The sequence below is a fragment of the Patagioenas fasciata genome, chromosome 1, assembly GCF_037038585.1.
Source record: "Patagioenas fasciata isolate bPatFas1 chromosome 1, bPatFas1.hap1, whole genome shotgun sequence".
Lineage (NCBI taxonomy): Eukaryota > Metazoa > Chordata > Aves > Columbiformes > Columbidae > Patagioenas > Patagioenas fasciata.
The window spans coordinates 13,213,956-13,229,150 of record NC_092520.1 but is presented as its reverse complement, the minus strand read 5'-3'; the positions used below and the strand labels follow the sequence as shown (position 1 = coordinate 13,229,150).

At 42.1% G+C, this 15,195-nt stretch overlaps 1 protein-coding gene across 3 annotated transcripts in view; it reads left to right on the top strand.

Annotated features, from left to right (window-relative positions):
- Positions 1-15,195, top strand: part of SESN3 (sestrin 3) — a 45,169-nt gene that overhangs the window by 17,767 nt on the left and 12,207 nt on the right. For 2 of the 3 annotated variants that reach the window (XM_065832321.2, XM_071803524.1), the window contains exons 2-7: positions 6,584-6,649; positions 9,340-9,537; positions 10,242-10,424; positions 10,800-11,036; positions 12,550-12,718; positions 14,949-15,064. In XM_065832321.2, the coding sequence (XP_065688393.1) occupies positions 6,584-6,649; positions 9,340-9,537; positions 10,242-10,424; positions 10,800-11,036; positions 12,550-12,718; positions 14,949-15,064 (969 nt within the window). The remainder of the gene's footprint in view (positions 1-6,583; positions 6,650-9,339; positions 9,538-10,241; positions 10,425-10,799; positions 11,037-12,549; positions 12,719-14,948; positions 15,065-15,195) is intronic. The other variant, XM_065832339.2, reaches the window with a different exon arrangement.

Genomic DNA, 15,195 nt, shown 5'->3' with positions numbered 1-15,195 from the left:
GGTCCAACTGGCTGACTCTGATTTGGGTGTCTGTGTTTGGTCAGTTGACTTTCAGCCTCGGTGTCTAGTAAGGATTGGGACATGGGCTAAGAACTCAGATTTTTAAGTTTGGCTTAAATTAGATGAAAGTGTATCTCTAGCAACAAGGAAGTAGAGGTGGCTGTGTGTCTCTCATCCTTTTAATTTTTTAATAATCGATGTTTAAGTTTGGCTTCTGGCGTCTTCAGTTGAATAAACCTTCTCATGAAGATCTTTACAAGTGTGTTTTTGATGTATACAGGTCTATTCTGACAAAAATGCAAAACACAGTTCAACTTCTTAACTAAAGAGATGTTTAGCAGCACACCCCCTCAGGCTGACATTTCACTTGCAACCCATGCCTGTCTGCTCCCAGTTGCAGTTGGAGGTTGGTTTTAGTTAATAGCTGGAAACAACTCTGAAATTATCCGCAGGATAGGGAGAGTGACGTGACACACGTAGGACTGGAAGAGGATGTATGTGTAGGATCTCTTTATGAAAAGAAGGAAATAGGCCTTTCTGTCAGTAACTGCACGTTCCCCTCTGGGTTCTTCTCCCTTGGGTTGAGCGCACCGGCTCTTTCAAGGATCAAGGAACCGCTGTTGGACTTCTGCTGCCTGGCCATCCATCTTGGCTTGGGTAGAAATTGCTGCCCTTTGGTTTCTAATTAGTGTGGATTGTGTTCCTAATAGCTGGTGGAGGGATGGGAACTGGGGGTAGGCTTCCTTTTATTGTGTGAAATGCAAAAAGGCTGTAACTTGTTACCAAAGCAAAAGCTCCCCATCAATTGTGCTGCCCTGGCTCGCTTCCCAGCTCCTTGCACCACTTCATCAGCTCTGAGGCACAAAGATGCCAAATTCTTAATGTTAAAAGTGACTGGTTTAAGTATTTTGAAATGCTGTTCCATAAAAAAGATTTCCTACTGCTGGACTTCCTCAGCTAATTTTCATCTTTATCGCTTAGTTTGCAGGTTTGGAACTGCACAGTCTGTTAAGAGGAAGAAACCATTGCAAAATCACTGGAAATACCCCTAACAAATGACTGTAGGCTAAGATTTTTACTTTGTGAACTCTAATGTTTCGACATGGTTTGTTCTGAACATCTCTTTTAGTGCTTCTGGAGATAAGTCCTGGGTTTAATTATAGGAACGGGTCAGTTGTAAAGAGGAGTGCACTATCAGCAAATGAAGTCTTGTGCACCATTCCAGTTATTCCTCTTCACATTTTCTCATTTGTCTCTTCTTTCTCTTTGGAAATTGTTTTGAAAAACAGGACAGCAAGGCTTACCCTTCCAACGTGTACGCAAATTTTTGAAGTTGATACACAAACTTAGTTTGAGATGGATTTAAGATACATTCTGAAGCTATAAAGGTCCTGATTTTATTACATTAGATGCCATTAACAGATTTTTTTTTTTAATTTAAGAATGATGCATCAATAAATGTTTGTCAAGATTTCACAGCTTTGATGAATATTGTTCTTGTCGATCAGAACCTTCCAGGAGTACTGACATGTGAAGGCCAGTAAACTGTGTCTTTGGTTTTCTGTTTAGTCAGCAAGACTGTGTAACTTTCAATATTATATTGATCCTCTATAAATGTGTGAAAAGTATTAAAGGTTTCACCTAAACCAAAATGTATGTGTCCTGAACTTCTGCCACATTTCTTAGCTGCTCTTCCTCTGGCAACGTTAGGTGGATAAATTAAAAGGCAACCTGACATACATAGAAATAAAAAAAATCCCTCCTGCATCCTAAGGGTTTGAATAATAATAGAAGCTAAAACACAATCTTAGCTGTTCAGGTAACTTTTTTTTTTTTTTCGTGGTTTCTAGACAGAATGAGCAGAGGGTTCAGCAAGACTGTACAGTAGTGTTTGTTGTTAATGAAACCCAGAGCAAGACTGTGATCAGAGCAAGAGGATTTGGACCTTGCTCCAGGATCCAAGAACCAAAAGTAGAAATGTGTTCAGCAAGCAATAGTGGGGGTGGAAAAAACCAGTTTGTACATAGGCTTTTAACCAGCAGCAGCAAGTAATACTGCCTGTGGCATGTGAACTAAAATACATGGCATTCATGTCTGTCCAACTGAAAACCAAAAGTGGACTCTGCGACATCGAGTCCATGAGACTGAACTGCTGTATTTTGGTTTTTAAGAACTGTAAGATGCATCTAAGACTGGGACAAAATCAGTCTGTTTTGGGAGATTCAGCCCCAGACAGGGAGCCCTAAACCCAGTTCTCTGCTCCCACCCAGGTGTCTCAGGGACAGACTCGACTCAGATTATTGTCACAGATGATAATGTGTATTATAAATAAATAAACCACTGAAATTAAATGGGAAGGATCCTTAGAAATGCTAGATGGTAGCAAAATTGCTTGTAGATTTTAGTATAAGAAAAGGTGTAATAAATGAGAAATACATACTCATCGCCTTCTCCACCCCCAAAAAAAAATCTTGAGTAGAAAAAAGAGTTGTTCCTCAGGAGAATCTAATTTTGGGATTCCCTTAGGCTTTATATTAGGTCTAGTGCTGTTTATTATCTTGATGCCTTTATAGTGGTGGCAGTTTTTGTTGGAGCGGAGCCTCTGAGCCCCTTTGCGAGCGTTTCCCAGCTGCTTGCACCGCCCTGCAAGTTTGCAGGCACACGAGTGGCAGCGTTGCCGCAGCTTGCAAAATTCCCTCTACAGGTGCAAAATGTTTCTTCCCAGTGATTTTCCCCTCCCCCCCCATGCAGCATGACCACCTTGATGTCAAGTTCAGCATGAATGAGCTTTTATGCACCATGTGCATGAGAAGCCCCCATACCACTTGATTCTCACCTGTGCTTTCCATGTTTCTGGGTGTTCAAAAGTCCTTCCTAAACCAGCTGTTGGATCAGCCCCACCAGCCAGCAGCGCCGTTCTCAAATAAAACTTGCTAAAAATAACCATTTTTTTTAAAGCCTGAGGACGTGGTGACTCATGTGATAGCTAAGAGGAAGAAAGGTTATTTCTTTTACTTTAGGCTTTGGGAAGAAAGCGGCTGTGCTGTCCGAGCCCAGCCAGGCTCCTGCTTGGGCTTCACGGCCGTGTTGCCATCGAGCGGCTCTGGGATCCCTTCCCTTGCCACGGCAGCTATTTGGGATGCAGGTGCCATATGTCCCAGTGCCCGCGGCCTCTTGGCTTTGCAGGGAAGTGTGTGGTCGCTGCCACAACTGAAAATAAACCTGTGAGATGGCAAGTCGCAGCATTTAGCACTGGGGGAGTTTGGGCTGAACTCACCTAAGGATGAAGGCGTTTCTTGCAAATTACAGGTGTGCAAATGGGAAATGGTTCCACTTCATCACTGTTAAAATTCCTGATATTTAGCTCACAACACCATCCAAGTGCAGCTCAAGGAGGGAAAGCAAGTCACAGAAAAACTTGCTCAGAGCTGATTTTTCCTGAAGTCCTGCAGCAGCTCTCTGTGGTCCGCACAGGTCTCATTCTGCTGACTCCACAACGTGCTGCTGCAAAACCTGCGTCTGGGCTCTGCCTTGCAGTGACCCTTCTCCCCATAACCTGCTCAAGCTCAGCTCTCTCTGCTTATCTTTGAACTTCTTCATCATCTTTTTCCTTCCAAAGAAGCGCCCCCCAAAAAGGCACTAGTCTTGATGTAAATGGAATCGGTTGCACACCTTTTAAGATAACTTGTTCATACTCAGACGATGTGTTTCTGGAGGAATGTGAAGCAGAATATGGTATATGTGCATACAGCATTTTAGTTGCTGAGCATCCTGTTTCTTGCTTTGGCCACTTAGCAGAAGAATCCAATTTCAAATGAAATGTTTGGGACCTTGTCTGACTTAGCGGCAGCCGGTGTAACCGACAAAGACTAGTGGGACAGGAAATCAAACCCACTTTCTTGGGAAACAACAAGCTTTGCAAGAACTTTCGCCATAAAGGACCTTGTATGTGCAGTGTTACTTTCTAATTCCCATGCAGAATTTTTCATGTTTGGGTTTTTGGGTAGACCTTAAATCACTGCTCCAGATAAAGCGTGCCCAGGAGCAGTGGTTCTGTACAGCTCAACAAAGCCAACATTCTCTTTCTTAAAAACTTCCCATGTTTTTATTAATAGCATCCTGAGAACTTGTGCAACCAGATGATATTTGCTCCTTTTCTTCTGACAAGCTTATTTGAACCAATTTTAATAAAATAAAAGCTTTGGCATGAAGGAAAAATAATGTTGTGTATTGATGGAAGGGAAGATTTTACACTTATAATATAGAAAAATAACAACTTCCTGAAAGCATGTCATGATTATACTCATCGCCTTTGAATTATCGTGATTGGGGTTTCGTTTTTTGGTCCTTGTTTGGTTGTTCGTTTTTTTTTCCAGGCTTATGTTTTATAGAACTGCCACTGCCTAAAAGGAGCTGGGTTTTGTCCTTTTGGTAGTATATTTAACGCACCACATTTTCCAAGTGTGACTGTCTCCTTGGCTTTCTGTCATAATTTGCAGGAATCAGTTGCAGATACTTGCCTGCGTTTCGTCCCACCAAGTGCTGTTTCCTCCGCTCCTCAGCAGTAGCTTACATGCAGGGTCAGAGGAGTAACAGGAGTCACGCTGAACAGGGAGATGGGAACAGAGCCCACATCTGCTAGAGCAGCATATGTACCTTTTTTTTTCCCCCTGCTCTGGCCTCGAGGACGAGCTTTGTGGAGCCTGAAGAAGCAGCAGGACACAGGTCAGCGAGCACAGTGAGCAGTGGTTCAGCTCTGGTGCAGAACTGAGCTCCAGCCAGAGCTGACTGTCCAAGTTGTCTCTCTTGCACAGGCTGTTTCCTCTGGATTCTTCATTATGAAGTGTTAAACTCTAATATCCAGGTAACCTTCATAAATCAAATAAAATGCAAACTTAATAGTAATTTTGGAAAGCTTTTCTTTTTTTAAATGTTGGCAGAAGTGACTGGCTGCTCACAGAATTTAAAGCTATATTAGAAAACATCTTCCTGTGCCTTGTGTAGCTGTGTGAGGAAGGGGCTGCACACACAGATACCCAGTCTCTCTGTACCCTTTCTTTCTTTAGAATGAATACACATAACTCATAAGAAGTATTTTAGGGGATTTTGGGGCTGTGGCAGCAGGCAGTGGTTACAGTGAGTTGTGTCCTGGCTGCTGGGCCTCGCACAGTAGATCCAGCTTATTTCTGCATCTTTTAGCAGCTCATTATTCCAAAGTCACAAATATAATTGTCCTGTGAGAGTTTGCTTTGGAACATCTTTCCTGAATAATCGCTGCTGATTTCTGCATGTTTTTTCATAATCTAATTTAGAAAGGACAGGATGTTTTTAAGGAGCGGGACAATGGTTACGCAGCTCCAGTGGCTTCGTTTTCCTGTGTGGAAATCGGTGGCATGCTCCTCCTGGGACCAGTGCTGCTGTTCGTGTTACGCTTCAGCCCCCTGGTAGAGGTATTTAAGGGTCATTTGTTATGGAAAACATCAGACTTTAGGGGCACAAAATATTTAGTATGCAAATCCCACTCTGCTGTTGGTGGGTAACCTTTTAAGACTCACCAGCGCTGCGGTGCAGTTGGGGACTGGAGAAAGTGTGCAGCCGTGGTTTCCAGACAGATGGAATATAACCATGAAGAGGAAAAGGATATACAAGAAGCATTGGTTTTGAATTACTGCAAGGGAAATTCAGGTTAGACATTAGGAAAACTTTCAGTCTGCAGAGACGGAGGGGTCTTCAGGAGGAGGTTGGACCAGTGTTGGCCAGGAGTGCTGGTCCTGCCCCTGGTGAACCAGCAGAGGAATCTGCCCAGGTCCCTTTCAGCAGCAGCCATGCTGTGAAAGCCTCTGCAGGTTATCTTAGTTCAGTTTCTTAACTCAAATCAAGAAAGCCCTCTGACTCTTTTTAGGCTGTCAGCCTGGTCTGTACTAAATACATCATCCTCAAAGAGCGTTTCATGACTTCTAGCTGGGGTTTGCACAGCAAGGCTTGTGCCGCATGTGGGTTCTCCAGGCTCGGCAGCTGAGCAGGGCGGCTGTTCTATCAGGTTTCTAGAACGAGTCTTTAACTGGGTCTTGATGGTTTGGGTGGAGGGGGTGGCTGTCCTTTTCATGGAAATATTTGGTACACAAAGCGCTTTACACTCTTCTCAACACTGAGAATCTCATTGGATGCTGATATTGAAGAAAACAGCTTCTTGCTTATGATTTCCTGAATGTGGCCTTTGTGCATATAGTAAGATTTTTTTTCCCTCCCCTCTCCAAACTACATTGCTAATTTTAGCATCGTGGCAAATTGTTTATTACTGTTGTCTGTGTCACTTCAACCTGGTCAGTAAAACAATCAAGATTAGATTTTGGAGGTTTTTCTGTCTTGTACCTTGCCAAAATTGGTGCCATTTATTTGCACAAAATACGAGGGATGCAAAACTGATCTAACCATCCACGGTGTGATGTCTTCACCTGCTGAGTGAGGCTGAGTGGCCTTGGGAGGAGAGCTGAGTCCGGGCCTTGAAGGTGTCATCTTTCAAGATAAAGCAAGTTAATATTGTTATTCCTGACACTGATGGAATTACGTGGCTGTTTTGCAGGAAAAAAGAGTACAAGTCTCTCCACCGTTGACAAGAGGACCAAGTGCCTTTATACCAGAGAATGAAGTAAGTTTGCGGTTAGCTGGGCTGGATGGGCGGTAGCTTTTAAAACTGAAGTACTGAAGGATGGTTTTACGGTCATGCTTGCCCAGTGGTGCCCGAATGAGCTCCTTTGTGAGCAAAAGCGATGAGATCTCCAGAGCAGGCTCCGATGGGTAAGAACCCCCTGCCCATTCACCCCAGTGGTGCCATTTGACCCTTTTTGGGTCACCAGCACTCCCGCAGACAGCCCCAGTGCTCGTGGGGGATGATCATGTACTATTCCTGATGCCAGGCCTAAGGGGAGGCCTGTCCACGGTGCAGCAGTATGATTGTGTACCTATCAGGGCAAAGTTTGACCTTCAGCTCGAGAGAACCCAAAAATACTACTAACTCCTTAGACTGTAAATGTGGCTCTTGAGAGAATTTGTGTTTGAAAGGATACAGTTTGACTTCAAACTTGAGATTTCTGCCCATGATTTAATGTTCAACTTAAGCCTTGATTTGTAGCTTGCTGCAGTAAGTAGAAACTTTGCTGTGGTGATGTTCTCCTGACATCTCAGTCTTCACAGAGTGTTATTTGTTGATCAGTTAATTATTTGGGATGGTTAGGACCTGTTTTTTGTTTTAAGTAGTTGCTACAGGCAGATAATTCACATGCTAGAAGGGCCAAGAACACCTTTTGAAAGACAAGATAGCTTCTGTTCTCTGAATATCTCTCCATTTATGCACCAGCAAGGTCTGAATCTAAAAACAGAGAGAGTGTAAAGGCTGGCAGCAAGAAAACATAGCGAAGCAAAAAGGAAGAGGGGTCAGAAAGTCTTTAAGACTTAAGAAGAGGGGAGAGAATATTAAATATTGTTTGTTAAGCAAATGGCTACCTTTTCCCCTGTTCCTGGGCATGAAGTAATACAGTGGGTAGGAAGGATGTAGTTAGAGATTAGTAACACATTAAATGTCCAACAAATCTTGATAATAACACTGCTCATGTCAAAGCTTGCTTTATTATCGTAATAGAAGGAATACGGACAGAGCAATAACAGCTTAATTGTAAAGGCTTTACACGCAGAATAAAAAAACATGTTTGTGAATCCACAGGTGGTAATAAATCACAAGGAATTACATATACAATATGAAGAGGATAGTAATATGGGTGGAGATAAATCTTAGTAGCAGTAATGCCACATATTGCTATGCCTTACATAGCAACAGCGCAGTCCTACAGGATTATATTTCAGTTTTGTCAGCAGAACTTTTTCTCCATAACTTGTCCTGTTACAAGGAAAACTCCTGACAAGCTGGAGAAGATTAGAAACCTTAACAGAGACGTGAAGAATGTGATTTCCCCAAGAACCTACTAAATGAGCCAAAGATCTCAAATATATGGGAGATACACTTGCTGAAGAATAAGGGGGACTCCTTGGAGTGGAGTGAGGGATATACCGTAATAAGTGAGATAAAGTGATCTCTAATGTGTGAATAAACTTCTGATGGTAAAAACATTCTTAAGGAAAACTGGGGAGGCATCGTCTTGGGTACGAAACGCAGAAAAGCTGCCACAGTGGAGAACTGCACTGATAAAAATGGTGGAACTGCCCAACTGCGAAGCTGCTGCTTCCCTTTCTTTCTGGGCTCACAAATTAAAACCGGGAAGTACAGTGCTGAGAAGTGAAAATGTAGTATCTATGTTGTTCGTGTTTCTTTGTGTGTAGCTTCTATTTAAGATTGAATGGAAAAATATTTGAGACACGGTCCATTCAGCAACCCATCATAAAGAAGGAAAATGTTTTTTAAATAGAATATTTCAGCAAAAGCGTTGTGTCTTCTTGGCTGTAGGTATTTTCTGTCTTCATGTGCAGTAAACCAGATAAAATGTTTTCTCATTTCATGGTGTTTGTAATAGTAAGCTGTCTGGTTTAATACTGTGCATTTTTAGAATAAATACCGGGTATTTCAGTATTGTGCTTAGAACTTCAGTGGTGAACATGTTGGGGAATGGCTGTTCTTGGTGATAAACACTGAGTAATAGCACTAACACTGTGTCAGGGCTTGCAGTACAAGAGCTATTTAAGTCTTTTGCTGTTTCATTTCATCTTTTGCCCAAGGTTTGGATTGGTTGGAATAATTAAAGAACAGCTTTTGTTTAAAGAAAGCATTAAAGTCCTATTCTAAATAATACTTGAATGTTATGGACAAATTAGCATTTGATCTGCTCTTCAATTAGACAAGCACGGCAGGGGGAGGTTGCCAGGCTGTTTCTATAATTTGGTTACATAACCCAGTTCCTCTCCATTAATTTTGAAATTGGTTTTAGGGCTGGATGCTCGGGTTGTGTGTGTCTATACAGCCTGGCTTCCAGAGAGACTTCGCTTTGCATTTAGCTCGTTTGCTTCCAGCTCTCTGTACAGATTTGATTTTAAGCATCTGTAGTTTGGCTGTTTGGGAAAGATCTGCAGAAAAATGGTTTTGGTTTTTGTAGGAACATATGAAAATAACAGAGATACAGTGTAAAGTACTCTGCAGTTCTCAGTATACAAGACGCATCTATATGAGTGTATTTGCGTACGTGCAAGCTTACTTACAAATATACGTCCAGATCTCCACCATTGCCTTTAAGTCTGTACACAAGCAAACCTTTCACACCGCAATGTGTTTCTCTCCAGGGCTGAAGCTGGAGAAATTCTTTCTCTGTTCAGTTTGTCTGTCTTATTCTTAAGGTTATACAGGCGAATGGTTTGGATGAACGTACTAATCTTCTTGTGGAAGAATACTCCACGTCTGGTCGCCTGGACAACATCACGCAGGTCATGAGTATCCATACGCAGTACCTGGAGTCTTTCCTCCGCAGCCAGTTCTATATGTTGCGCATGGACGGGCCCCTTCCTTTGCCCTATAGGCACTACATTGCTATAATGGTACGTAACAACAGGCTGTGTATTGTCTCCTGCAACTTTAGAAAGGAGAGACTAGTGAGATATTTTGACAAGGGTTTAATTTTTATAGTTTATTTTCATCAGAATATAACATGCCTAGTCAGAAGGTTTTCAATGAGGAGGGAGGTTTAGCAATGTACATATTCCCGTTTGCCACAATGATACATTTCTCACATGCCCACAAGAGTGATGTTTTACAGAGAGCAGTTAAAACTCTGTCACCTTATTTCTGGATATTTAACCATCAGCATGCAACAGTACGATGACATTCAGTGCACTGAAGTCACAACAAATTCCAAGCGGACACTAGGCTAACAATTTTTAGCATGAGGGTGTTGGGACGTTGCACCAGGGGCCAAGAGAGGTTGTGTGGTCTCCAAGGATGGAGATCTTGTCTGGGCTCTGAGCAACCTCAGTCAGCCCCGCTGTGAGCAGGGGCTGGACCACATCTCCTCTAGAGATCTCTTCCAACCTGAATCAGGTTCTGGGATTCAGAGCGAAGTAATCAAGCATATTTCCACTGGAGAATCCTCCAGACTGTATGGAAATGCATTGCAGTATAAAGCATGGCCCTTTGGAATGAAATGATGGTTTTGTTTTGTGTCAGTAACCTGTCTTCCACCTGCAGCAAAATCAGATTACAGGCTAATGTGCTGCCCTTTTCCCTCTGTGTTTGATTACTCCAGGCTGCGGCCAGACATCAGTGTTCCTACCTAATAAACATGCACGTTGATGAGTTTTTGAAGACCGGCGGGATTGCAGAGTGGCTGAACGGTTTAGAATACATTCCCCAAAGACTGAAAAACCTGAACGAAATAAACAAACTCCTTGCACACCGGCCCTGGCTGATCACAAAAGAGCACATTCAGGTACCCGAGAAGTCCTGCCTGTAATAGCAGTAGAAGAACCGCGGAGAACTGTGCAAGCATCTGGTTCGGCTTCATTACCTTGAGTTAAAAAATTCAGGGAAGTACTAGAGCTTCGAATAAGTCAATAAATTATTCTGTGTGACAAAGCCAATGAGATTTACTTGCTAGGAATAGCATTGGCTAAAATAACTCCCATATAATAAAGGTGATATATTAGATGTCTCTTTTTTTAATCTGTTGAGAGTTAGTGTGCAAGAGGAATATGGTGGTATTGGAAGAAAGGAATTGATACCATTTTAAAATCCATAGCATTTGATAGAAAAGCAGGGGGCCAAAAGAAGTTTTATATTTACACCTCTTTTATTTTCATTTCAGAAACTTGTCAAGACTGGGGAAAATAATTGGTCTCTTCCTGAGCTGGTGCATGCTGTTGTTCTGTTGGCACATTATCACGCCTTGGCGAGTTTTGTATTTGGTAGCGGCATTAATCCCGAGAGAGATCCGGACACGTCTAACGGAGTGAGACTCATCGCGGTCAACAACTTCTGCGTCTGTGATCTTGCCAACGACAACAACATAGAAAACGCGTCCCTGACAAGTAGCAACTTTGGGGTTAGTGTCTCAAGAAGATTATTTTACTTGCCCATGCTTTGCATTAGCAAATTTTCGTCCCTTCTCTACTGCTTATATTTCAGGGTAGTTTTGTCAGTTTTTGTCTACTGCACTCAGATGCTTGAGTCTGATAACTGGTAGCTCTAGCAGTTTGCAGTGCAATCTGCTGAAAGCCACACAGTAACAGCAGATGGTAGTGAGAGCGACGTGATTTTGATAGTTAATCTCACAACCCATTGGACAAGACTATAAAACTTTGCTTTGAGCTGAAAGTTTAAAGTTCCAGTTTCTTCAAAGAGTGTGTTGCTGACTGGAGCCTTGTGTCATCCACGGTCCTGACATGTGGAATGAAAAAATAAATAGGAGAAAAGGCAGATGTCATAATAATAATTTTGTCTTCAACATCTACAATCACAAAACAGGTCAATTCTGAAAAACTTCCATGTTGATGGGAGGAAATATCTGAAATAAAATTACTTAATTCTTCATACTTTTATTCCAGTCTTGAATCAACCAACAGAGAACTTTGATTACTAGCTAATAAACTTAAATTTGAAAGCTTTTTTTCTGAAAGTGGCTCTGTAATGCTTCGAAGAGGTCCTTGAATTAATGCCGATAGAGGAATTAGCCTCATCACCTTCAGTGGAAGATCAGGATTATTGCACAGAGTCACTAGATATATTTTTTAAAATCAACAGCGCAGTGTGAACATGTGATTGGTCCATTTGCTGTATCTTAAGTTTCTGGGCTGTAAGACATGGTAGCTCAGATCACTGGGGTATCTTATTCCCCGTTTGTAGTGGGCAAAGGGCTGCTGCTGGCTCTGCCGCTTGTTAAGCAGTGAGTAGTGTACTGGACAACAGTTACAGTGACGGGCAGAAGAACAGAACCAAAAGGAAAAGGTGGAAAAGAAAACCAAAACTATTTATCTTGTGAAAAATATGAATGATAAGTACAGATCACAGAACCTTAAAGTTTGATATACATTTAGTAAAGAGGCCCATTTTCCTCACAAAAGCAATAAAAAGGGTCAACATAATGGCTCTTTTGATCACGTGTAAGGAAAAGAAAAAACACTGATTTGCTGTCTCAGGTTATGTTCCTTCATTGCAGTCTTGCACTGCATCTCTTCAGAAGCATATTTTGCATTACTAATAGACTGGAAAAAGTTACCTTAAAATGAAAAATCGTTCTCTGATACACGAAGGGCACACAAATGGCTTTTCCTGAGCCATCTGCATAGTGGCATATATATTACAAGCGGCTCTGGTTTCCACATTCAAACACCACCTCTCCCACTGTTCATCCTGCTGCAGCAGATCGCTGCGATAGGTGACAGTGACACATCCCAGCTCCTTCTTCTGGCTGGCTGAACCCTGGCTGTCTGCGCTGAATGTGACAAAATGCATTCTGGCTTAAGCTTTTGTGTTTGCGGCTCCTGTCTGTTTTAAACGTTTGTTGTCAAGCATGAAATCTGAACATGACACACGTTGTCTATCTTCTAATTTTGCAGAATGTCATGGTGTTTTTGCAGATTGCAGAGTCTTTAAGTGAGCTGGAGGCCTTAATGGAAAGGATGAAGAGGCTACAAGAAGATAAAGAGGACGAAGAAGCGTCTCAGGAAGAAATGGCAACTCGCTTTGAAAAGGAGAAGAAGGAGAGTCTGCTAGTAATTAATGGAGGTATTTGTGCTTTTCCAGTGCTGTTTTGTTTGTGCTTTGTAAGAACTAAACACTTGAGGCCAGTTCAGTGACTACAACCTTTTCTGTCCATTTCTTTATTGTAGCTCTTGGTCTTGTAGGATTGTAGTGAGGGTGGTCCTGCCACTTGCCTCATCTGCTTAAGATTTCTTGATCGGCAAATACCACCATGCTTTTTGCTACTTGAATTTAAGCTTTTATGTATTAAAAAAAAAAGCCTGTAGGCGTCCTTAAAAGGTCAGGTGTAAATTTCTCTTTCTTTATATGCTCTATATCCTCAAATTAATTAGTTCATGTAAATACTAATGTTTCACGGATTTAGGTTCTACAGTGTTTAGAACTTCAATGACACCCTAAGGAGCCTTCAGGTATGACATTTAGTTCAGGAAGTAGTTTGGGATGAGACTCGTCTTCTTTACCATTTACTACCCAACTGGAAAGGACATTTCTAACTCTCCCTTCTGAGTGATCATACTGCTGTGCTGTTACACTGCCTGTGTTGTGATATTCTTAGCATTTTTTTTAATTGTTAAATAACATTCAAAATTCTGAGCTGAAATCTTTTTTTCTAATTTTCTTCATATGCTCTGGAGGCCTTCGCCATACAAACCATACAATGAAATCTATTTCCTATAGACAGGAAGATATGTTTCTTTTCCAAAGCAAGTGTTTTAAGATAGAATACTATTAAGACAATCAGAATCTCCAACCATTTCCTCATAGGAGAGGCTACTGGAAGATGATGGCTTGTGTCTTTTAAGAAGTAACCCATGAAAAGCTTCACATTTTCCTGACACTGTTCTTTGTCAATTTATATCTTGGTAGCTTCAAACAAAACATGTTTGAAGGTATCTAAGCTTTTGTGCACTGAGCCCAAAAGGGAGGAAGAATGTATGCAGGATGAGCAGAGAGATTGTTCTGTGGCTCTCTGGGAACATGCAAAATCTCTGAAAGACAATACATCCAACAATGTCATGGCTGGATTTTAAGAAATGGGCATTGTCCATTCTTCCTTTATTTTCCTTCGGTCAGACAGTATCAGCAGCGTGGATAAACCCATTGCAGCTTCATTGCCAAATCGGGACTTCCATGAGCCTCTGCAACTTCAGGTGTACGGGAAGAGCTGCTGTTGGGAACAGAAGGGGTTTTTTGATGGGGTTGCTGATCGTTTTGTTGACTTTCCTCCCTCTTTGCCTTTTGCTGATTTGAGTTGCGGAGTCTGTATGTGTTGAGCCTTTACCCTTTCATGAAATTCAGTCCTTGGCAGGGGAGAGCAGCGTATGTGTGCAGGTTTTTTATTCTTTGCCGAAGATTTGCTGCAGCAGATGCTGCGCGAGCTTCTTCCTACGCAGTTATGTTTTGATTGTTTAATGAGGCAAAGAGGAGATAAAGCACTTCTGCAATTCTTAGATTAACTGACTTTTCGAGGTGTTAACAGTGGACATATGGCAACTGTTCTGTCAGTGCATGTGGAAGCGAGCCAGGTTTTTAACACCAGGGTCAAATGCAGTCAGCTGTGGAGTATTCAACTTCTGCAGAGGTAGTTAGGCCATCGAGCCACCTGTTTATTCGGGAGGGGAAGATTGATTCCTGATAGGGAACCTCGCTTGCTTAGTGACACGTTTTGGAGCTCTTTGAAGATGCTTAGTTACTAGAGCTTCTGGCAGCATTTCAGCCTGATGTACTGTACAGCTCTTTGCTCTCATATAATCTTCCACTGATATTTACAAGTGGAGTGTTGTGTTGCTTTCTGGTTGCTCATAGTCCAGGTTACAAAACAGAGCCAGTGTAATTCTGGGCACCGTACCTGCTCGGCATAGCAATCCTGTTACCAACAGTGCATTTTTGTGTTTCTTATCCTAATACAGTGACTTTACGAATAGGATTCATGTTCCTGACCTGAGACACCTGGCCTCCCTCAGAAGTCAGCAGAAAGAAAAGCACACCTGCAGGCAGGAGTTTAGCCCATCTCTTCCCATGTTGTAGGACTACGTTCAATGTCTGGTGTGGGCTGACGTTTAGGTGACTCAATGAAAAGGATGGATCCCATACAAGCAGATTGGGGTTGAAAAGTTTGGTTGCTTTGTACTGCACTCTTCCCTTTGCACAACTTCTAAAATTGTTGTCTAGTCCTGTAGCAGAGTGGTGGTTGGAAGTCAGCGCTAACTCATGTCCTTGCCTAAAGCAAAGTACTTTGCTGTTTTATTCACAGCATTTGATGATGAAATAGTTTCTACAGATGTCTCCCGCTATATTGAAGATCCTGGGTTTGGGTACAAAGACTTTGCAAGGCGAGGAGAAGACCATCTGCCAACATTCAGAGCTCAGGTACCATCTCTTTAAAGTACATACACTCCAAGAATGTTTGTGTATCTCATTACAGGGTAAATAGCATAAAGCAGTTGTAGTGCTTGTTCCATGCTCCTTTCTTGTCCTGGTCCATTAAGTAGCTTACGAGC